Here is a 24101-nt window from a genome sequence, read left to right on the forward strand (position 1 = left end):
GAATGGAAATTTACTCTGAGTACTTAGGAATGTCTCTTATGGAGGCTACATAGGATTCAATTAAACCTCAGGAATGGACTCAGGATCAGGAACTGGAGTATTATACTGAGGTTGGGAAGTCCCCTTGATCCATATTTCATCTCCTCCTGTCTGCCTGTCAGCATCATTCTACTTATCACTATAAAATGAACTGCCATTGCTTCCTGGTCCACATGATAGGCAATGGTCACCACAGGCCAGGTGTGGTGGCTTATGCCTGTCATCCCAACACTTTGGGTGGGTGAGGTGGGCAGATCACCTGATGTTAGGAATTTGAGACCAGCCTGGCCAACATGGTGAAACCCCACCTCTATTAAAAATACAAAAATTAGCCAGGTATGGTGGCACACCCCTGCAATCCCCTCCCTACATGGGAGGTAAGGCAGGAGAATCATTTGAACCTGGGAGGCGGAGGTTGCAGTGAGCCGAGAACACACCACTGCACTCCAGCCTGGGTGACAGAGTGAGACCCCATCTCAAAAAAAAAAAAAGAAAAAGAAAATGGTCACCACCAAAGGGCTCCAAGTGCAACTTTACTATTCAAAAGAGCAGCCGGCAGAGGTGAGAATCCCCTAATTCCAAATTCCTGGGTCAGGTGGCCAGTTGAATGAAGGTCAGATTGGACTAAGATGGCCAATTCAATTTAAATCAGATAGATAAAAGTGAAAAGGTTCTCAGGAAAGTAATGTGACTAGGACAGACTACAAAGCTGTTCTAAAGTTTCAAAACCAAGAACATTACTATGCTAATTATTATAATTAATAATTTTAATGGTCACTGCTATACTTATGAAAGACCCTTTTTCTAGTGTCTAATAGCCTTAAATAAATGGGATAACTGGCTGGACATGGTGGCTCACACCTGTAATCTCAGCACTTTGGGAGGCCAAGGCAGGTGGATCATGAGGTCAGGAGTTTGAGATTGAGGGAATGTATTCTCTTCCCAGGTCCACAAAGGGGCGTAGTTTCAAGGGCAAGAACTTCCCAATGCCCACCTCCCCGCTCTCCTTCCGGGAGACTAAATGGTCTTTGTTTACATTTTCTGGGCTTGGGAAAGGACCAAAGGTCAATCACTCCAGTGCAAGTTTAAAGGGCCTGTTTTCATTGGCCAGGGGACTTGAAGAAGGTGGGAATTCCTCCCAGGTTAAAGTCCCTGAAATCCATCCATCCGGGTGGATTTCCCCCTCTGGCGTTTCCTTCTATTCTAGTGGAAGTTGCTTTTCCTCTCCTGGATTCCATACTTGGGTCCCATTCCACAATCCTCGTGGAAGCTGCTTTTCTTCTGGATTCCATCTTTCTGGATTCTCTCTCTCAGTGTGAGAGGAGCTTTCCTTCTTGGTTTTTCCCCTCTGGGAACCCTTCTCACTCAGTGTGAGAGCAGCTTTTCTTCCCTGGTTTTCCCCCTCTGGGAACCCTTCTCACTCAGTGTGAAAGGTAGCTGTTTTTCTCTGTCTCTCTACCTAAATAAATAACTTCTCTGCAAAGACTCTTTGGAGTCCGATATTTAATTTTTGAGTGCACCGTAAATTACAGTCCTCTCTCCCATTCTTGGGTAAGTGAGGGACCAAGAGCCTGGAAGAACATCCTCTCAGGGGAGCTGAGCCTCCCCTGCACTCCAAAACCCGGCAACAAGATCAGCCTGACCAAAATGGTGAAACCCTGTCTCTTCTAAAAATACAAAAATTACCCAGGCATGGTGGCAGGCACCTGTAATCCCAGCTAGCACCTGTAATCCCAGCTACTCGGGAGTCTCAGGCAGGAGAATTGTCAGAACCCAGGAGGCAGAGGTTGCAATGAGTCGAGATTGTGCCACTGCACTCAAGCCTGGGTGACAGGAAGAATCTGCCTCCAAAAAATAAATAAATAAAATGGGATAACTACAAATATTAAGATATTTCACCCTAATTTGGGTGAAAGATACATTAAGGTAGTATAATTTCTTTCCAAGAGAGGTTAGACTTTGGTATCAGTTTTCACATAATCGCAGCCATAACAACAACCGTTGATTACAATGCTTAGTCACTGGCACAAATTCAGACTCCACTAATTAAATGGCAGCACAATCCCACTAAATTGAATAAACTAATGAAACAAATCTGCCTTGATTCGTTATAAAGTGAATTTCATATGCCAAAATGGACTATAACTGTCAGTACAGCAGCCAAGCTTAAGTTCAAATGAACAACAGTTACCAGTAGCAAGCTCGAGTTGCTTTCACTGGAAAAACCTCAAACAATCTAACCCCCAAAGACCATTTACAGAAAGATTAATAATATCATGTCAATAAAAAGCTAAAACAAAATTACTCCCACTAAATAGTTATTACACTATGTATAAGGCAAAGCTTTTCCTTGGTGGGGAAGGCAAATGGTAAGGAGCAGGCAGAACAAGGGATAAGCAGCAGTAGGCTAATTTTTTTTTTTTTTTGAGATGGAGTTTCCCACTTGTTGCCCAGGCTGGAGTGCAATGGTGCAATCTTGGCTCACCACAACCTCCGTCTCCTGGATTCAAGTGGTTCTTCGGCCTCATCCTCCTGTGTAGCTGGAATTACAGGCATGCATCACTACACCCTGCTAATTTTGTATTTTTAGTAGAAATAGGGTTTATTCATGTTGGTCAGGCTGGTCTTGAACTCCTGACCTCAGGTGATCCACCTGCCTTAGCCTCCCAAAGTGTTGGGATTACAGGCGTGAGCCATCATGCTGGCAGCTGTAGGCTAAATTTAGCAAGCCATCTGAGTTTATCAATCTCCGAACGTCAGTGGTTTCTGACATTGTGATGGATATCAAAGCTGGGTACCCAAGGGACTTCAGAGATCATCAGAGAGGAAAGGAAGCTGAGGTGATCTTGATCTGGGGCCGTCCTGGTTCTCAACTGCTACTACTCAAGCTAACTTTTTGGCTTCTCAATAATCTAACCATCTTCCTTTCTACTCAGTCTAACTTGCTCATGCAATTATAAGTCTCATACTTTTTTTGGATCTGTCTTACCCAATCCATCTTTGGGTTGGATTCTCTGTCCCTGGAACAAGTGCTGCTTCCCTAATTTCTATTCTAGGCACTAATGCTGTATTTAAAACGAGCACTTCGTTATAATTCCTGACCAGTCTGGCTCTACCTCCCATCCCTCCTTGGCCTGAGCAGCATGGCAGTGCTCATGAGTGCAGCTGCTGCCTCATTCCTCATATGATGGTTATTAACGTCTTGTATATACCCTCAAATTCTCCCTTTTTGACTGCTCTATGAAAATAGGTCTGGGATCTTTAAATGTGTGTGTCTGTGTGTGTATTTTTTTTTTCTGACTGGCACTCAAGTTTTTTCAGTAGAGGACACTAGAGAGACACCGATGGAGGAAAAGATTTTGCTTCCTGGTTCAGTTGTGTTCACTTCGCAGGCTCCTACTGCATAGATACAGATGGCTTCTCCAACACCCGGCTCTAGTTGTGTTGGTCGTTTTTCCAGTGCTTCTTTAGCTTCTGCCTGGGTTCTTCTAGAAACCTAACAGTCCTTTACTTCAAGAAGTAGTCTATTAGGAAACAGCCAGAGGCCGGGCGTGGTGGCTCATGCCTGTAATCCAAGGACTTTGGAGGCCAAGGCAGGCAGATCACCTGAGGTCGGGTGTTCAAGACCAGCCTGACCAACATGGTGAAACCCCATCTTTAAAAAAGGAAAAAAAAAAAAAAGGAAACAGTCAGAATGGATACAAAAATTTTCTTGAACTGAGCTGAACTCTGACTACTTATTCTGCTCTATCTTGGGAGTAATTTCCTTGCTCTGAAGCAACACAGAATGAAAACCTTCTTTCACTCAGATAACTGAATACAAATATATTGCTTTTCCTTGGCTTCCTTTCTACCAAATTAAAAATATGCAGCCCCAGCCTGGCACAGTGGCTCATCCCTGTAATCCCAACACTTTGAGAGGCTAAGGCAAGTGGATCACAAGGTCAGGAGTTTGAGACAGGCCTGGCCAATATGGTGAAACCCCATTTCTACTAAAAATACAATAATCAGCTGGGAGTGGTGGCGGGGCCTGTAGTCCCAGCTCCTCGGGATGCTGAAGCAGGAGAATCTCTTGATCTCAGGAGGTGGAGGTTGCAGTGAACCAAGATTCCATCACTGCACTCTAGCCTGGGCAACAGAGCAATACTTCATCTCAAAATATATATATATACATGTGTATACACACACACACACACACACACACACGCAGTCCCATTTGGGCCTGGTGGCTCATACCTGTAATCCCAGCACTGTGAGAGACAGGGCCAGGGGATCAAGAACAGCCTGGCCAACATGGTGAAACTCTGACTGTACTAAAAACAAAAATTAGTGCAGGTGATGGTGCACCTGTAATCCCAGCTTCTTGGGAGGCTGAGGCAGGTGAATCCCTTGAACCTGGGAGGCAGAGGTTGCAGTGAGCCGAGACTGCACCACTGCAATCCAGCCTAGGCAACAGAGCAAGACTCCATCTCAAAAAAAAAAAAAAAAATTCAGCCCTTTAATCATCTACTACACGAACCCTCAGCATCTTAATCACCTTCTGAATGCACCTCCCTCTCCAGCTTTGTCAGTGTCCTTTGTAAAGTACTGCCCCAGTAACAAAACATAATGCCCTTGATGGAAACTGACAATGTGACAATCCCAATATAATAAAATGGAACTGCTTCTTGCTGTAATCAGATGCTGCATTTCTCTTTAATTAGTTAGGAGGCATACTAGTTTCTAAAACTCATCATTCATGAGTGGATCAACAAACTCCCAGATCGTTTGTATACAACTACCAAGCCAGGACTCACTCATCCTATACATACTTTTCTCCTTCATTAAGAGAAACCTTTTCCTAGCATTGTTAAATTGGTTTTGTTCCTACTACTCTTAAAGCAACAGTTAATATGTGCTTACTGAGCCCAGATTAGTCTGGTGCAGTGTGGGATGAGAATAGTAAGACTCCAGAAAAAGACAATTCTACAGGACTGACAATGATATTTTATGTTTTGACATTGCTGGGCACAGGTACAGTTCATAATATGTTTATATCAGTAATGACAGTATTCAATACTTCTAATACTACATACATATGTTCATATTATAAATAGCACTTTGGACAACTCATTAATTGAAGTCTTACAAATTTTCCACAGACAATACGCAGAATGACTAGCTCAAGAAATATATATGCAGCTATAGCAATCTAGCCATTTCATCATATAAAACAGTAATTATACTGCAATAGTATGAAAAACCATGAAAAGAAAAATATTTCTAATATCTCAAAGTTATGCATCTGAAACTGACCAATGACATCCAAATCTGACAAATTAAAATTAAAAAACCATGTGTACAAAAAATGATGTAAGTAATATAGTAAAACATTATACAAAGTCATGCTAATAAATCTTTCTAAATATACTATAAACTAGAGAGAATTAGTCTCCATATGATATTACAAACTAAGATACATTTTATTATAAGATACAGTTAGTTAACATCTTTCAACTATCCTAAATAAGATTTCCTGTTTTTAGAACATATTTATAACAAGCTAGTCTACAAAATGCCACTAAAATTCACATACCAGATACGCATATTACTTTTAATAACTTTTATTATTGCTCATTTAGCTATTAATCACCAGAATTCCTCTAAAGTAAGTCCTCCTTAAAACCATATCGTCAGCATATTTTCTCAGCTATATTTATTTTCTTCCTTATCAGATGTCATTGCATAAACTTGAGTTCTGGCCTCAAATTCTAATTTAACCATTAGAATGTATTTTATGCTCCTCCTTAGCTTAGTGTATAAGTGTACAAGACTACATCTTTTTCTATTATGGTACAGCCTGGAGGGCAGCTTATAATGAACCCAATAAGGTGTAAAATGTTCCCGTTCTAGCTCAAATTGCTTTTTAAGTTTCTCAGAGAGAAATAAAGTTTTCCTGTATGTATCTATTGCTGAGGAATACTTACAATTGAGGCTCAATAGTGCCTTGAAACAAAACTACCCTGTTTCTGGAGAAGGGGACTGTGGCAGGTATAGCTAAACATCTGCTAGAAACCATTCTTCTTTTCCCATAGAAATCAAGTTTTAGCTAGAATGTGGTTCCTGGCCAGGACTACATAATCTCAACCCTCTTGAAGTTAAATGTGGCCATGTGACACATTCAATAAAATATTCAATGGAAACCCAGCACTGTGGCTCATGCCTATAATCCCAGCACTTTGGGAGGCCGAGGCAGGTGGATCACGAGGTCAGGAGTTCGAGACTAGCCTGATTAACATGGTGAAACCCCATCTTTACTAAAAATACAAAAATTAACTGGGCATGATGGCATGCACCTGTAAATCCCAGCTGTTCAGGAGGCTGAGACAGGAGAATCACTTGAACCTGAGAGGCGGAGGTTGCAGTGAGCCGAGATCGGAACATTGTACTCCAGCTTGGGCAACAAACAGAGTGAGACTCTGTCTCAAAAAACAATGGGACATGAGCACAGTGATATGTAACACTCCAGGCCTAGCCCATAACATCTTGCAAGACTGAAAAATCCTCTGTGCACTTTTGACTTTGTAAATGTAGAAGATGACAAAGGAACAGGTCAGCTTAGGTCCCTAAATGACTGCAGACCAGAGCTACTGCTTTACCTATAGAGCTCATCTCAGAACCATTCCCTAAGAGGAAAAAACTGGCTTTAAGAATAGCTCGGGGCAGTGACTGACACCTGTAATTGCAGCACCTTGGGAGGCTGAGGCATATGCATCACCTGAGGTCAGGAGTTGGAGACGAGACTGACCAATGTGGTGAAACCCTATCTCCACTAAAAATACAAAAATTAGCTGGGCGTGGTGGCATGTACCTGTACTCCCAGCTACTAGGGAGGCTGAGACAGAAGAACTGCTTAAACCTGGGAGGTGGAGATTGCAGTAAGCCGAGATCACACCACTGTACCCCAGCCTGGGTGACAGAGTGAGACTTGGTCTCAAAAAAAAAAAAAACAGAATGAATAAGTTTAATTATTGGGTCTTCTGTTTCAGCAGCACAGCTTACTCTGAACAAGAAAGATATACAAAATTCATTTCTTAGGAACCAGTTTGGGAAAGAAAAAAAGAATGAAAAACACACACATACTAAGTTCCAGTGTTGGGCAAGATGAAAGATACCCACGGTTTAATGATGATTCCAAAGGGAAATAAACCTATTGAAATAAAAACCTGTGCCAATGCATTGCCTTGAATGTTCTTTACCAAGCCTTTTCCTTTTCACCCATCACATCACTTCTCCCATAGGAAATGCAACTCACTACTGAGTTTGATTCTTCCCTTGACTTCAGACAGCAATTCATTCTATATCTTAGTCTTAGCATTCCCATTCTCTTCCTTCTCTCATACTTGCCAGGTACTGTCGCCTCATGGTTAAAGTCTAACACAGAAAACTGCTGAAATCTTCACATATCTTCACATTCCTCCTCTCATTTTTCCATTGTATCCATTCCTGTTATTCCAGCTCCATGTAAAATAACCATGACTTCGTGGTTGGTCCTTATTAATGCACTCACTTACCTCATCCCACTATATATACACCGGATTGCTACATCTAAATTAATCCTCTAGTAGAACATCTGTATTAGTACTTCCAAAATCTTGATAATGAGTCTAGATCAGAGGCTGGCCAAAACTACAGCCTATGGGCCAAATCTTGCCTATGGCCATTTCTGAAAATAAAGTTTACTGGAACACAACCATGCTTATTCATTTATGTACTATGTGTAGCTGTTTTTGCACTTCAATGGCAAAGTTGGGTAGTTCAGACAGAGGTCACAGGCCACCAACAGTTAAAATGTTTACTATTTGGACCTTTATAGAAAGATTTTTACCAACCTCTGGTATAGACCAACATCATTTCTCATAAAGACAATGACACCTATCTCCTTATACCTCATTCATTTAACACTAGGACAAGTACCCGTACTAGCAAAATAAGAAATACAAAGATACTGTATGCCCAAAGATATAAAAGATACAGTGCCTGATCTTCAGGATTACAACGTACAGAGAAAGAGAAGATACATGTGGGGATGCAGGCACGCTGGCAAGCTCAATACACAAAAAGCCCTAACACAAGGGAGTACAGAAGGACCAAATGAGCAGTAAAAAAAATATACACTACATAGAGATAGAAGGAGGCAAGGTGATTTTCATCTAGGTAATCAGGAAAAGCTCTATTTATGGAAGTAGTGATGTCAAAGCTGGATTTTTAACCATAAATAGTACAGGTGAGTGGCAGTTCAAGACAGCGTGAGACAAACTATTATGCTCTATAACATATATTACATCCCCTCTTCGATATCAGGTTTAACCATAGATAAACATTCTTGGAACTTCTGTAGTATTGCTTCCTGACACCCTTTAATAGCATTCATCTCACAATGTCTCAATCTATTCAGAAACTTTTGGTTGGCTGGTCAGTCACTGGACAAGATAAGGCACAGGCAGAGCTGCTGTAAAACAAGACCCAAAAATACAACGGGACTCAAACAAAAAGAGATGTTTGCTTCCTAGTAGGCAGGTGAGGATAGGATGACCTTAAGGTCATCCAGCTTCTCAGGTTCCTTCTATCTGGTGCTCTACCACCTTGACAGGGCTATATACTTCTCCCAAGTTCCAAGCTGCCTCCCTGCTTCTACATCTGCATTCTAACCCACAGAAGGGACAATAAAAAGAGAAATCAGCTTCCTAATTAAAAATGTGAACTAAAAATTGCCCTTACTACTTCCATCTCATGTGGGATATCCAGAATTTTGTCATATGCCCATACCTGGCTGCAAGGAAGGCTAAAGAACAGAACATTCAGGAATGGTCCAATATGCAACAATCAGAAGGACAAAATTAAATAGATTAGGAAATAATAGGGTATCATGTGTTTTTCAACATAATCCATCCCTAATCTAATTTTTTAATACAATGTTTACCAAACTATTCTCTAGATCACTATTCTGGGAGAAGTTACTGGGAATGCTGTAGAATAAAACAGTCTGTGATCAAACTCTTTCCCATTCTCAGATTGTCACAATGCACATTAGCAAAGTAAAGATCCCAAAAGTTTGTAGCAGAGGAACCCATTTAACCTGGCATAGCTAAGCAAAGAGTTCTTCAGACTTACAAAAACAGAGGATTTCTTCTTAGGAACATTGACATCCTAGGAAATATGCTCTGCAGGATATCACTTTGTGGACACAGTTTAATAAACACAATTTCTGCTGAGCATAGTGGCTCACACCCATAATCCCAGCACTTTGGGAAGCGGAGACAGGTAGACCACATGAGGCCAGGAGCTCAAGACCAGCCTGACCAACATGGCAAAACCCCATCTCTACTAAAAAGACAAAAATTAGCTGGGCATGATGTTGTACTTCTGTAATCCCAGCTACTTGGGAAGCCGAGGCAGGAGAATACCCGTAATCCCAGCGCTTTGGGAAGCAGAGATGGGTGGACCACATGAGGCCAGGAGTTCAAGACCAGCCTGACCAACATGGCAAAACCCCATCTCTATTAAAAATACAAAAATTAGCTGGGCATGATGTTGTACTTCTGTAATCCCAGCTACTTGGGAAGTCAAGGCAGGAGAATTGCTTGAAACCGGGAGGTGGAGGCTGCAGTGAGCCAAGATCGCACCACTACACTCTTGCCTGAGTGACAGAGGAAGACTCTGTCTCAAAATAAAATAAAATAAGCCCACATAATTTCTTTAACATTTTAACATGATGTCTAAAACTCTAGTAGGAATAAAATAAATGACCACACTTCATTGGGAATACTTCCTGCAGCCTGATCTGATCAGGGCTTACAAGTCCCTCAAACCCCCTGGAGACTCCAGTCTCTGCTTACGCTCTTTCTTCCCATTCAAAATATGTTAAGCCCTTGGCCTGCTTTCAGTGCTTGTTGAAATCTCACCTCTCGTCTTCTCTGTAATTTCTAATGATGTTCCTTCTCTAAATTATCCTAGTATTTACTGTCTCTGACATTTATTTGACCCTCATGAGATAACTGAGGAAAGAACACATATGTCTTTTATATGTAGATATCTTGTTTCTATTACATTTTAAGGGTCTTGTGTGCAAGCTTTCAGACTTGACATGAACCACCAAAACCCCTCCCACTAAGATTTCAGGGCTTAGGGAAAAGGCAAAATTCATTCTAGGGGTAAGGGAATTATGAGCAATTAAAATATGATGAACTTGGACTTAATTATGAAAGATCAGAAGCATGAGAAGCCATATCTACAAATCACAGTAAACCAACCTAATAAGGAAGGAGGAAATGGGAGCCAAACCTCCAGCTAAAACATTTTTAGGAACCAAGGGGGAATGAGGTATTGGAGCTGATCAGTGGTGGCAACCCTACTATCCTATTTATCCATGCTGCTCCCCAAAGTCCAGAAATATCAGGACAGTGGCCACAGTGCCTCACAAACCTCTAGATTTATTTATTAAGTCCCTATTCACACTAAAAGACCTCAGATTCTAGGCTGCATAATTAAATGGATAAATGGCAACCACTGTGCTGGGTTACCTATCCAATATTTGAACATTCAAAAGTATTCAACAAACTTTGCTATGCACCCTGAAGAGCCTCCTTCAATGAGTTCTCAAGCGCTTGAAAGACCAATGGATGACAATCTTACTCACGAAGACTCCACATACCAAAGGGGAATACATCCCAAATGAATCTGCTTGTTTCTAATATGAAAAATTATATTCCTTTTTTAGGGGTTTATTTTCCAAAGCTCAGTTTTATATTTTACCCAGGAGTTGTGTCTTACAAATAAACATTTTTATAATTGATTTATAAAATAATGTTCTAAATTATTTTAATATTAAATTTTTTAGTACTAGTATTCATAATTTGTGGCAATCACAAAGCAATACGTCATGAATTTAAAACAAATATGATCTAGGATGGGTACAGTGGTTCATGCCTGTAAATCCCAGTACTTTGGGAGGCTTGAGCCTAAGAGTTTGATGCCAACTTGAGCAACATAGTGAGACCGTGACTTTACAAAAAATGTTTTAAAAATTAGCTGGGCATGGTGGTGTGTACCTGTGGTCCAAACTACTCAGGAGGTTGGGGTGGGAGGATCACCTAAGCCCAGGAGGTTGAGGCTGTAGTGAGCTGTGTTCATGCCACTGCACTTCAGCCTGGGTGACAGACAAAAATCCTGTCTCAAAAAGAAAGAAAGAAAGAAAAAAAATTAACTCTCTGAGAATTTCATTTAGAAAAGTTTCTGGTCTATTAAAAAAAGTGCTGCTTTCTTCACACAAAAACAACCTTCCTAAATCAACACCACACTTTGTAAGAATAGCCAAGAAAATACTTAAAAGCCAGGCAGTCCTTCCATAACTTGTGTTTTGTTAAATTTTGTTAATTATGCCCTTTAAAAATCCTGATATGAAAGTATATCTGAAATCAAAATATGATTTAAGACTACCATTCACTTTTAATAGAAAATATAATACATACAAAGGTTCTTTTTGTTAACTTTTCAAAAATCTTCAATTATTCAAGGCTTATATCACAAAAAGTGGGTAAGAATGCTTCAGGGTTTCCCCCTAAATTAAGTAGAGAAGAGGAAATTGAGCAGATAAGACCTGAAGAGAATACATCATCAAGGAACTTTATATGCTATTTTGTTCTTTGTCATCTATCCATTCATTGCTCTATTCAACATGCATTTGTTATGTACCTACTGTGCCAGGGCAGAGGTGATCAGAAATGGAGAAGAAACAGTTCTGGACCACAAATTGCAGAGAATCCAGGTGGGAAAGTCATACAAGCACAACTATAATGTATGGTCAAATGATGTAAGTTCTCTAAGTATTGTGGGGCTGAAAAACAAAGTATAAACTGAATCCACTTGCAGAGATCTGAAGCGATCTCATGAAAACTGAAGAGGGGTCAGTGGGAATGTGAGGGGTGGCTATTGAAGCTCAGGCCTGAAAGAAGAGTAGAAGTCAGGAGGGTGAAGAAGGAGGGTAAAGGCAGAGAGACACTACCGCTTGGGGAACACCATAAACATCAACAACGAGGGTTGAAAATATATGACAAGCCACAAGAAGAGGAGGAATTAGTTCAGACAATGCTGAAAAGGGGATATATAAGGCGTGGAGCACAACATTGAACTGGAGGGATGAAGCCAGAGCGTGGTTCTGGCTCAACTGCGTTTAACCAGGTTGAAAATAAGGGAATTCTTCCTTAGGACCCAGAAATGTGATTGCTTGCTTACCTGCTTACCTTTATTTCACAATAACAAACCCATAAAAGAGTATTTACAAGGTCAGAAGGAACGATATTTTCTCTTGAATAGTGAAAATGGGTTTATTATACCAATTCTATCTTCTAAAACATTCTCAAAGCAGAGCTGCAGAAATGAATGAGTATTAGACTACAAAATGTCTTAACAAATATTCTCCAGCAAGGGCTTAGAGGGCCAATGCTATCTGTCTACAAAACATTTTCTAAAACAAATTATTCACCCAGGTTTATAGTTACATTACAGTCAGTCTCTAGAAAGAACAGTTATTTTTTAAATCTTTAAAAAGCCCCTGTTCACTGAGAGGTGGCTCACACCTGTAATCTCAGCCTTTTGGGAGGCCACGGCAGGCTGATCACCTGAGGTCAGGAATTCAAGACCAGACTGACCAATATGGTGAAACCCCGTCTCTACTAAAAATACTTAGCTGTGTGTGGTGTTGGACACCTGTAGTCCCAGCTACTCAGGAGGCTGAGACAGCAGAATTTATTCAACCTGGAAGGCAGAGGTTGCAGTGAGCTGATATCATGCCACTGCACTCCAACCTGAGAAACAGAGCAAGACTCCATCTCAAAAAAAAAAAAAAAAGTCCACTAGGAAAACTCACATACCAAAAACAAACAAAATGTTTAACAAAGGAGAGAGCCCCACAGGAACACATACAGTACCATGCAGAGTCAGAGAAAAAGCAAGAAGGATTTGTCAAAAAGAATAATGCTTTCTTCCTTCCTCAGCACAGGATCACGGCATTCATTATTTACTGTTATGCCCAAGAAGTTGAAAATAAGGGAATTAATTTTCTTTAGGTCCCAGAAATATAATTTGAGCAATGTAGTTATCACTTTTTTAAAAAGTTATATATGTAGTTGAATATAATAGGACTACCACCTGTGTCCACAGTATTTTTTTTTGAGATAGTCTCCTCTGTCACCCAGACTGGAGTGAGATGGCACAATCTTGGCTCACTGCAACCTCCACCTCCTGGGTTCAAGCAATTCTCCTGCCTCAGCCTCCTGAGCAGCTGGGATTACAGGTGCCCGCCAGCACACCCGGCTAATTTTTGTATTTTTTAGTAGAGACCAGGTTTCACCATATCGGCCAGGCTGGTCTTGAACTCCTGGCCTCATGATCTGCCCGCCTCGGCCTCCCAAATTACTGGGATTACAGGTGAGAGTCACTGCATCCAGCCCACAGCACTTCTAAAAACAAAAAAAAAGGAAAAAAAAACAGACATAACCATCTACCCAATCTAGTAAATATCATAAGATCCTCAGGAAGAACTCATATTTGTGGGGTGACCCTTGCCAGCCTTCAAGACTTTGCCTCTCTAAAGTTTACCACAACAAAGCTTTGTGAACCTCTCAGTTTCTTGATGTGAGGTTCAACGTTTTATGTCATTTGTTCCCGTTTATAGGCTATATGCATTTAAGTCTAGCCCATATCTTGCCTCTCTTTCACTGTTCCCTATTTCTTACTCTCAAATCTATTTTAAAAAACCTTAATAGTCCTTGTTTATCACGCAGATTTCATAGATCATTTCTCATCAATATTGTGAATCCTAGCCAGAAATCTATTCCCTAAAGAGCTGCCAAAATACAAACCTGGTCTGCAATGCTTTCTATTTCCTTTGTGATAAATCTGTAATGAAGGTAAAAATGATGCAAAATCAACACCATTTAGAAGTTCATGAAATAGGAAACTCAGAGCAAATGGATTTATGGGGCTTGGTGGTTGATGCAAACTATATTTTAACTCAGGTGGGTGTTGCTATTCGCTTGGGGTGGTTGGCAAAATATTACAGAAGATGTTTAGGAAAAGTTACAGATTATAGTCTCAAACCTTTTGGAAGGCTGTAAAGTTTTATTTAGGCAGGCTCAAGGCAGCCGCCTCATTCATATTAGCATAGGAAAGAAAGAGAGACTGATCAAAGGCCTTACCCCACACTCATCTGTCTAAGCTCTGTTTACTCATGTTAATTTTGTGCTGGGGGGGCCCTATCCGGGATCAAAGGGGAAGTACTGTTAATGACAGCATTTACTCTGGGGCCCTGGAACCTAAAGCTTTTACCAGTCATAAAACCATTCTCTTAACCATCTTAATTATCCACAAGTGTATTAACTTAGAATCTCTTTGTAAAATCTTGACAGGATAAAAGTGTGAAAGGACAGAGGGTCTGGGTCGACTGGTTGTATTTCGCACTCTAAAAGCAACCAATGGCAATCCCTAGCCCACTTGAGACACTCTGGGTGTAAGAGTGCATTCATTCAACTGTCATTGAGTCAGGGTCTGCAGGTCAGACTTCCGCAGGTGGTGACCCCAACGTGATCCAGGGCACAGGTGGGGCTGAGGTAGCAAGGAAATAGGAAGATTTAAGGCAGGTGAGGGCAGCAGAAAAAAAAAAAGGAATCTATTTCCTTATGTGAGAAGAGTGAGTAACTTCAGTACTCCCACCCTTCTTTGAGAGAGAACTATAGCATCAAAATTAGATTGTTACAGCAACTCCATGTAGCACAATCAATATGTATTGAGCACCTTTGATGGGCAAAACAGCAAAGACAAGGTGAACAAGAAAGAGACTGGTATGTGTCACTTCCACGATTAACTACTTAGAATATATTTGTTCAAATATCAAAGAGTTGATTTTTTAAATTTCTTAAAACCTTATTTATGTATCACTTTTCTCCCATTAAAAGATGATTATGGAAAAATGGCTGATGATATGAATAGAGGAAAATGAAGGTAGAGGAGATAAAACTATGAGTACTATAAATACATAACATGCATGTCATCGGTCTTTCACATTTGTTAAAAGTGGGTCAAAAATCTGATCCTAAGCATTCTGACATCCATTGTATAAACACCACTAGCTATATGCTTCACTGTCTATATAACAAATCCTGCATCTGCTCTGGAGAACCCAACTATTCTAATAATTAAGACTAGACAGCAATTTCCTCCATAGGTCCTCTTAATGGGCACCTTTTAAATGACCTTTTCATTTTTTTATTTAGCACTTGACTTGTAAACAAACTGACCTCTTTCTTAAAAGGTATGCCAACGTGGAAAATTCAGTGAAAACATTTGGGTTAAGGATCCTGTGCCACAAAGTTAAATACATAGCTCAGAGAACAGAGAGCTGGTATGTGTTTAAAAAACAAGGAAAATTAATACTGTGTTAAAGTAAATGGGATAAAAAGATTCTTCTAGAATATGGCTAAGATAGCTGTTTGTTCATTATTTAATGGTTGATAACTGGTAGGATAACCTAAGTTGTCTATTACATAATGGTTTTAGGGTTCTGATGATACTCCTGAATGAGCAAAATTTCAGATGAAAACACTGTTAACAGAATGAAGTAGAGAGACTTACTATAATTCATTATGTTATGCTAACCCCATCAGATGCATTTTTTTTTTTTTTTTTTTTTTTTTTGAGACAGGGTCTTGCTCTGTTGCCCAAGCTCAATGGGCAATGGTGTGAACACAGCTCACTGCAGCCTCAACCTGGTGGGTTCTAGTGATCTTCCCACCACAGCTTCCTAAAGTACCTGGGACTACACACCACACCTGGATAGTTTGTGTGTGTGTGTGTGTGTGTGTGTGTGTGTGTGTGTGCGTGCGCGCGTGTTTATAAAGACAAGGTCTCACTCTGTTGCCCAGGCTGGTCTCAACCCGGTGGGCTCAAGTGATCCTCCTGCCTCAGCCACCCAAAGTGCTGGGATTACAGGCATAAGCCACCATGCCCAACAAAATTTCAATTTCTTTTGAAAGGAAAAACAGTTATTACAACCACTAGGTAAAACTACCACTCTGTTGACTGCCTAAGATCATAAAAGGGAATTTTTCAATCATTGACTATTCTGACATTGACAATACTTTGTTCAATGGTGTATGTATATTCCCCTGGTAAAACAACAAAATGGCAATTTTAGAGATGAAAAGGACTTTTAGTACCAATTAGACAAATTTCCTTGTTTTGAGAAGGGGACAAAATAGGCCCAAATAGACTGAATGACTAGACTAAGTTCACAGAGCTAAGTGGTGGTAGGGCCAGGTTAGCAGGCATTCACAAGTCCCATTGCTAGCCTAACAGCAACCAAATTAGCTGCTCATTTCTATTCAATAACCCAAACACATTTAGTTTATATTAGCAGATGTTAATCAATATGTAGCTCAAGGTTTTCCTACCTTAGTTTCACAGGTACCTCATTCAACAAATATCTTTCTGCCAAGACACAAATGCTTTCCTAGCTTAGAATTTCTGTAAAACAGCACTAATAACGTTTAATTATAATAAAAAAGTAAAATCTAAAAAACATCAAGCACTAACACTTGAGTACTGTGAAGGTGGTAATGTTTAATATTTAGTAGACAAGCTGGTCTAGCATTACTTTGAGATCAAAGCATCAATGTCTTTTCAGTAGTATAAATACAATCACCAACACATAACCAAATTACTCTCCTCAGGAGAGGGCTCTGAAGCTAGTTTTATATAATACAGTGCACCAACTGCAAATACAAGAGAATAGTAGGAACATGTCAAACAAGAACAAATATGTTCATTACATTAAAAAGATGAAAACAATTTCTAAATTGACATCTTGTGGTGGGATTTAAACAGTCATATGCTTTGTTTTTAGAAGTTTAAAAAAAGGCATACTCAATACTTAAGCTGCTCTGCAAAGTGCTTGACGTAAAAAATTTTTAAACATAGCTTACATACGGACTCAGATGCTGTATTAGGGACATGAAATCGTATCAGGGAGTTTCTCAGTCTAAGTAGCAGAAAACCCAAATAAGAAAGGCACATTTAGGCAGGGGTTTTCTGTTTAGATGTAATTTACCAAGCACCATAATTACTCAAAGCCAAGTCCTTGTGCACAGAAACATCAGCAAGAGCCATGGACTGCCCTGACAACCACCCAGCTAGAGTGCTGACAAACAGAGATGCTGCCACTGGAATGTGATTATGGCCACCAGGCCATGCCTTGGCCAAAGATAATACAATATGCTCTTGCTCTACTATGCTTCAGACTAAATGTGTTCTTTAAAAAACAATTCTGTATATCCATGTCAACAGCCTTTTTCCCCTCACCCAGAAAACACTGGCAGACAATTGCTCATGTACCACATGAAGGATAAGAATTGTGGATTTTTCAAAGTTATTAAGTAAGGCACACTCACAGGTGTGTGATCAGAAAGACCAATTATAATTGGGAACCCTTATTTGAAATACTGCTTATGACAAGTCCTTGCAAGCTAGAATTTTATGAGCTGTCAGGTCTCAAACTACTTGTTTTTCTAGATGCTCCATAGGCTCTAGAGGTCTGAATGTTTGTGGAAAAGATACATAGAAATAATACTTGCCTTTAGCCACAGGACATTTCATATCAAGTGGGAAAACCACAAAACAGTGAAACCTTAGAATGAAAAATGTCCCGATAGCCAGGTAATGATTTGCAGAAAATGGTTTAGTAGTCCTAGCTAAAAGTCCTCAAGAGCCAGAATATTTTATCGGTTTCTTCATGGTAAAATTTAAAAGCTGCATATAAAGAAGCAGATTCACAGGTTTGATTCCGCCCGACCCTGGGGGGGGGGTCTTTTATCAGACAGGTAAAATGATGCTTGAAGCATTTCCACTTCTCAAGTTCTGAAAATTGTTTTTACAGCTGGACAGTTGGCTTAAAACAAAAATGTGCAAACTGGAAACATTCAAACATAAGGCTTCTTACGATGATTCCTAGAGGCAAAGTACTACCTACTGTTCCTCTGTTATTAGGCCATTTTCTTTTAAAAGGGCATCCACATTCCTGCTGAGGTATGAAATTGCACCACCCTAGACAGCATCAGATGGGAAATATAGACAAAGGGGTTTGGAGTTGATAATTTGAGAAAGGACAGGCAGTCCTGGGATTCATAAAAATGCTACTCAACGTGTTAGAAGGACTTAATAGAAAACACTTGGGGCCAGGTGCTGGTGGCTTAGCCTGTAATCCCAGCACCTTGGGAGGCCAAAGCGGAAGGATCACGAGGTCAGGAATTCGAGACCAGCCAGTCTAGCCAACCTGGTGAAACCTCGTCTCTACTAAAAATACAGAAATTAGCCAGGTGTGATGGCGCGTGCCTATAATCCCAGCTACTGGGGAGGCTGAGGCAGGAGAATCGCTTGAACCCAGGAGGCGGAAGTTGCAGTGAGCCAAGATCCCGCCACTGCACTCCAGCCTGCGTAAGAGAGGGAGATTTCGTCTCAAAAAAAAAAAAAAAACCCCACAATCATCTGTGTTTAAATGATATGTGAAAAGTGTTCCTTGAATGGGGTTGTTTTAATGTTTAGTATATCTTTGACTAGGAAATGCAACACTTATAGTCAAAGTATAATCTTTAAAAGTGTAAAAAGCGTACCTCTCCAATGAATTTGTAAGTCCACCATTTTCCACTGTAAGGAGTTTGCCCCTTTTCTTACATTTTCTAACAACAGGGCCTTCCTCATTCTCGTTCAAACATTACGGGAATTGACTGTTTAAATGCATTTAATTCTTTGGGCATAAACTCAATGAAAAGGTATAAAAATGCACTTATATATTCCCTGCACCAATTGAAACTGAAGCCCTGAGACAGAGGAAAATGGGGGAAAGAAAAACATAATAAAAGAACAAAATAAACAGGAAGTGAAAGTGACGAGAGAATAGCACTGCTTACTTCTGGCTTTTCTTTTTCCCTTTAACAATGTGAAACTAATCTAACAGTGTGGGGGAGGAACAAACAAACTCAGAAACCGCTTCCTACCCAACCACACACAGCCTGAAGGCTTTTTTTTAAAGGCTGTCTTTCCTCATCAGTGTCAGCGTTTGGGCTCCCGGGCTCCTGTCGGGCTCCTGTCAGGCTCCATCGTAATCCTGGTTAAACTCGGCGCTTTCCCCTTCTTCTTGTGTCTTTTTTGATGCACATCCACCCTCTCCTCCTCCTCCAAGCCACGGTTCTCCGCAGACCACAATACAACGGTGTCAGGCCAACTGTTACTCACCAGCACACACTCATGATTCACCCATCTCTCGGGCGTCTGAACAAAACGCGAGTTTTTCTTACCTCTGGGAAAGGGAGGTGCTCGCCGATTTCAGGATGGAAATTTCACTCTCCTGCGACCGTCCACACTCGGGACAGTCACTGCCCGGTTCAGCGTTTCCGACCCCTTTAGGGGCTCGGGCACCGACCACTGAGAGGGAACCGGCCCCCGGCGCAGCGGCTCTGGAAACTTACTCCTGCCTGCCTGAGGGCTGCCGCGCAGAAACTGCCTCCCGGGTTATTCTGCTGCTCCCAGGCCGAAGTCCGGTGGTCCTTGAACCCCATCTCCGCCCGGGTGAGGTGCCCCCAGCCGCAGCGCTCTGGCTTCACCTTTCCCGGGCCCGGGGTCTTGACCTCCGCCCTGGCCTCCGTGACCCACGTCAGCCGCCCGGCCACCACCTGTGGGGACCTCCCAGCGCGCGGAGCCCGGCAGCCAGTAAAACACAGGCGACTGCTCGGCCGCTCGGCTTTTGCTCCCGCCGAAGTTGTCCGACGCAAACTTTGCACCCGCCTACCCCGGAACCCCGCGGCCCCACACCCACCCTTACCTGAGGCAACGGCAGCAGCGGCCACGGGCTCGCAGGGCCCCGGGTGCCGGGGGTCGGCAGCAGCCGCGCGCGCCACGACCAGAGGCCCCTCGGGAGCATCCTCCCGCCCTAGCGCGCGGCTCCTGCAGGCGTCAGCGGCGCATCCTCCCGTGGCCTGGCTCCTCGTCAGCGCCTGGCGGCTCCGCGCTGTGGGCGCTCCCGCCCGGCGCCTCCCCGCCCCGCCTGCTGGCTCCGCGCGCCGAGGCTCCAGCTGGGGCGGGCGGGAAACAGGGTGTGTCCCCGTTTCCACTTGACGGCTCTGTACGCATCCGGGCGCAGAGCTGTTTTCTTTCCTCCGACCAAAAAAAAAAAGAGGGAGCCCGAGAACAAACCGCCCTCCGCATCTTAGGTGTCGAGGACCCCCCTCCTCCTCCAGCAGAAGCCCCTCTGGAATGAAGAGCAGCAGGCGACGCTCACCTTGCGAGCTCTCGACTTCAAAACTCGCTGTTAATTCCCGGCGAGCTCTCGACTTCAAAACTCGCTGTTAATTCCCGGCGCTGCGTGCTCTGAGCGCCTTTTTCTTCATCCAACCCGCACGGGGAGAGAAGTGGGGGATGAGAGGAAAAGAGCGTCCAGCAACTGCAGGGGGCAGGGCCGCTCCGGAAGTTGGTCTTCGCCCGGGAGCTGAGAAGACGTAGCGAAGCGGGTCGGTTGAGGCCCCCCACCTCGGCGGCCTCCAAGGCCCGTGCTGGGGGCTGCGGTGCCGGGTCCCCGCTCGAGGCCGAGCGCGGCGTCAGGCGGGCAGCCCCGGGCCTATCCCTGCGGTTTGCAGTTCACGGTATAGTGGCCCAAACGCTAGCTTTTTGGGAAATTATCTCCCACACAATTGGCTTCTGTTTTGAAGCACGTTTCTAATTGAAGAAGCTTCGGAACCGGAATTGAATCCTTCTAGCAACTGGGAAATGGAATGCTTTAAGACTTTTGTTTTTGAACACAAACCAAAGGCATTTAAGAGCAACCTAAACCAAGCTTTCGCATAGCTAGCTTACAATAGGGTTGTTAGATAAAATATAGGATGCCCAGTTGAATTTTAGCTAAATAGTGTTTTAGGATAAGCATGTCTCAAATATTGCATGAGTCACATTTATTCTTTTTAAGATGAAATATCGGATATGCTAAGTTATTTGGTGTTTATCTGAATTCAAATTTAACCGGGCACCCTTCATTTTTATCTGCTGAATTTGCAAGAGGCTTCAGTTGATGAATCAAAGTTGGAAAACATGCAGCAAGAGGCAAATCACTGCTGTCGGTAGTCTCCTTTCCATATTGAAAAGAGAAAGAATAGGAAGTTTCTACGATAGTAAAAACTTCATCACCATTAAAAACTGTACAATTGTACTAGATGGGCAGCGATACATTAAACTTTTAAGTTCATATGGGAAGGTAAATTACCTTTCCTGTGTCTTTTCCTCCTATTAGCTCCAAGTAAATTAAATGTGTATTGTTTTTGTTTTTGTTTTTGTTGTTTTGTTGTTGTTGTTGTCGTTGTGAAGGTTTTTTTGAAAGTAAATGAAATGCGTTTTGTTTTTATTTTTTGTTGTTGTGAAGGGTTTTTGTTTACTACATCAGAAAAGAATGCCTATACAAAGAATTGAGACATGAGAAAGCACTGGTTCAGCACTCATGAACTAGGTTTTGAAAGGTGTAAAGATTACCTAAACATTTTTGGAAATTGGAAACTACAACTAAAATAAGCTGATAAAATCTCTATTAACACTTGAGAAGAGTCTTGATCAGAATCTTTCCATGATTTTTATTAAACTAGAGAGCCTCATCTGGCGGCTCTAGGGTTCCTCATCTGCGAAACAGAAGGGGATTCCCCTGACTGATGCCATGTTGTTAAGTGTTCTATCCATCCCCATCACACCCTAGCTTCTTCATAAAGCAGGTCTCCATCCTCGTAACTTGAGAGGCTGTGAATCATTGTATAGACATCAGTCCTCTGGTACCACCCTTCACATTCCCTCTACATACCAGGTCCTCAGCTGCATTCTAGAAACACCATATACTGTTGACTGCAAATCTATGATAAGCATGTAAGACAGTGACTGACAGGGAAAAATTTTTTTTAAGTTACAAACTCAATCCACTTGTTGCATTTCAAAGGTGCAATACTTTATTCATCAGTGAAAGAAGTTAGAAATTAACTCCCCCAAAAATCAGCAACTGGCAAAGAAATTACCTTGAAAGTCACAGTCACATATTTAGTGGATCCCAGAAAAGAGCAGGGGCAAGACAATTTCCACCCACTTTCATGAGTTTCATCAAATACTGAACCTAGTCAAAGGTGGAGATAAAAGGCAACTTTCAAAAATAAATGTTATTAAATAAGACATTTACTATATTCTTTCCTAAAAGCACCCCAGATAAGGAACATGTTTTCTAAACTAGATCTAGGAAGTCAAATATGGAATCAATCTGTCTTCCTCCTCTTAAGGACTGACCACTGGTTAATGAATTAAAAAAAAAAAAAAGACTAAAAAACAAACCATACAAACCTCCTCCAAAAAAAAAAAAAAACAGGAAAAATAAAACCCCACTAAGATGCCCCAGATTACTCTCCAGAATGGAGTCAGGGAGCAGATTCAACAATTCCAATTAATCTGTTACACGGTCATCACAAGCATGCCTTGCTTCTAAACAGAAACAAAATTGTTTTTTGAAACAAAAACCAAAAATGAGTACTGATTACTTTTCTAACAACACACAATTACTTAGAATTAACTAGTACTGGGAGGGAGAACGGGACCATACCTATAATCCCTGTCTCATGTGGGTTGATACAGGGTATTTGTCATTATTGCAAAAATGAATATATATATATATATATATATATAATTTTGAGATGGAATCTTGCTGTCTTGCCCAGGTTGGAGTACAGTAGTGCCATCTCGGCTCACTTCGGCCTCTGCCTCCCGAGTTCAAGCAATTTTCCTGTCAGCTTCCCGAGTAGCTGGGACTTGCAGGCATATGCCACCACACCCGGCTAATTTTGCATTTTTAGTACAGATGGGGTTTCACCATGTTGGCCAGGCTGGTCTTGAACTCCTGACTTCAGGTGATCCACCTGGCTCGGCCTCCCAAAGTGATGGAATTATTGTTGTGAGCCACCGTACCTGGCCGAATTTTAATTTTTAATCTTTCATTTGATTTAAACATTGGTTTTAGTATGATGGCTATACTAGCTGTGCAGAAAGGGCTCTGGAGTGATGCTCATAGCAGCACAGGCCTGCAGCTCTACTTCAGTTCTGGAGGCTCCAGGACAACCAATATTCTTTGTCAAATCCATTCTTTAGGTCTTGCTGTGTGAGTGCAGGACGGTCCATATACTTGATAGCCTTCAGGTTGTGGGCTGGCTTTTCATCAGTCTCTGGAGTGACAGTCTTCTGTTTGTCCTTGGTAATTTTCTCAGTAATAGATGGATCATCTCTGAGATCAATTTGGGTCCTGACGAGCAAGAAAGAAGCCTTTGGACAGTGGTGAGTTATCTCAGGCACTCGCTTTTCTTTCACACTTTCAAATGAACATGGAGAGACTCCTGAGAAACAGACTAGAAATATACCTGTTGTGGATAACTCAGCAGTTATAATCTGTCATAATCCTCTTGCCCTGCAGTATTAAAAGTCCAAGAGTATATGGCTCTGCACCAATCATACTGTGAGTGCATAGTTGTCAAAAACAGTCTATATGCATTAGGATGGAAATTTGTTGTGTAGGATATCAGGTGACATGTTTTACTAACAGCTTCATGAACCACAACAATGCACTTAATTGTCTGCATTGCTGAAATAGTTTTGTATCCACTTTAAATATTTCAAATCTGATGCTGACCTCAGCTTCTTCAGAAAAGAGTTTTATTAGGAAGGAGGGAAATGGAGAAGGGGAGGAGATGCCCATTTTGCAGCGCAGAATCTGGCCGCAAAGGTGGGATCAGCAAACTACTGTGGAAGAAGCTCTGGACACTGCAGATAGAGCGAGTTTACTGGGGCGGCACTGTACACAAAGTTGCTCTCACACATAGATGTTTTGGGTGCACAACAAACTTTCCCACAGTATATAGGACTCTTGATGGGACAAAACAATTACTCAATGTGAGCTAGTTCAGAAGTATTAC

General features: G+C 41.7%; 1 protein-coding gene and 1 pseudogene across 2 annotated transcripts in view; both read right to left on the reverse strand.

Annotated features, from left to right (window-relative positions):
* MCUB (mitochondrial calcium uniporter dominant negative subunit beta) overlaps positions 1-20175 on the reverse strand; it is a 143913-nt gene extending 123738 nt beyond the window's left edge. For both annotated transcript variants that reach the window (XM_078366712.1, XM_002745493.7), the window contains exon 1: positions 19949-20175. In XM_078366712.1, coding sequence (XP_078222838.1) covers positions 19949-20047 — 99 coding nt within the window. In that variant the 5' untranslated portion in view covers positions 20048-20175. The remainder of the gene's footprint in view (positions 1-19948) is intronic.
* A 2907-nt stretch (positions 20176-23082) lies between these two features.
* LOC144581769 (cell division control protein 42 homolog pseudogene) lies at positions 23083-23831 on the reverse strand (annotated as a pseudogene).
* Positions 23832-24101: the final 270 nt, after the last annotated feature.

This window comes from Callithrix jacchus, chromosome 3 (assembly GCF_049354715.1).
Source record: "Callithrix jacchus isolate 240 chromosome 3, calJac240_pri, whole genome shotgun sequence".
Classification (NCBI taxonomy): domain Eukaryota; kingdom Metazoa; phylum Chordata; class Mammalia; order Primates; family Cebidae; genus Callithrix; species Callithrix jacchus.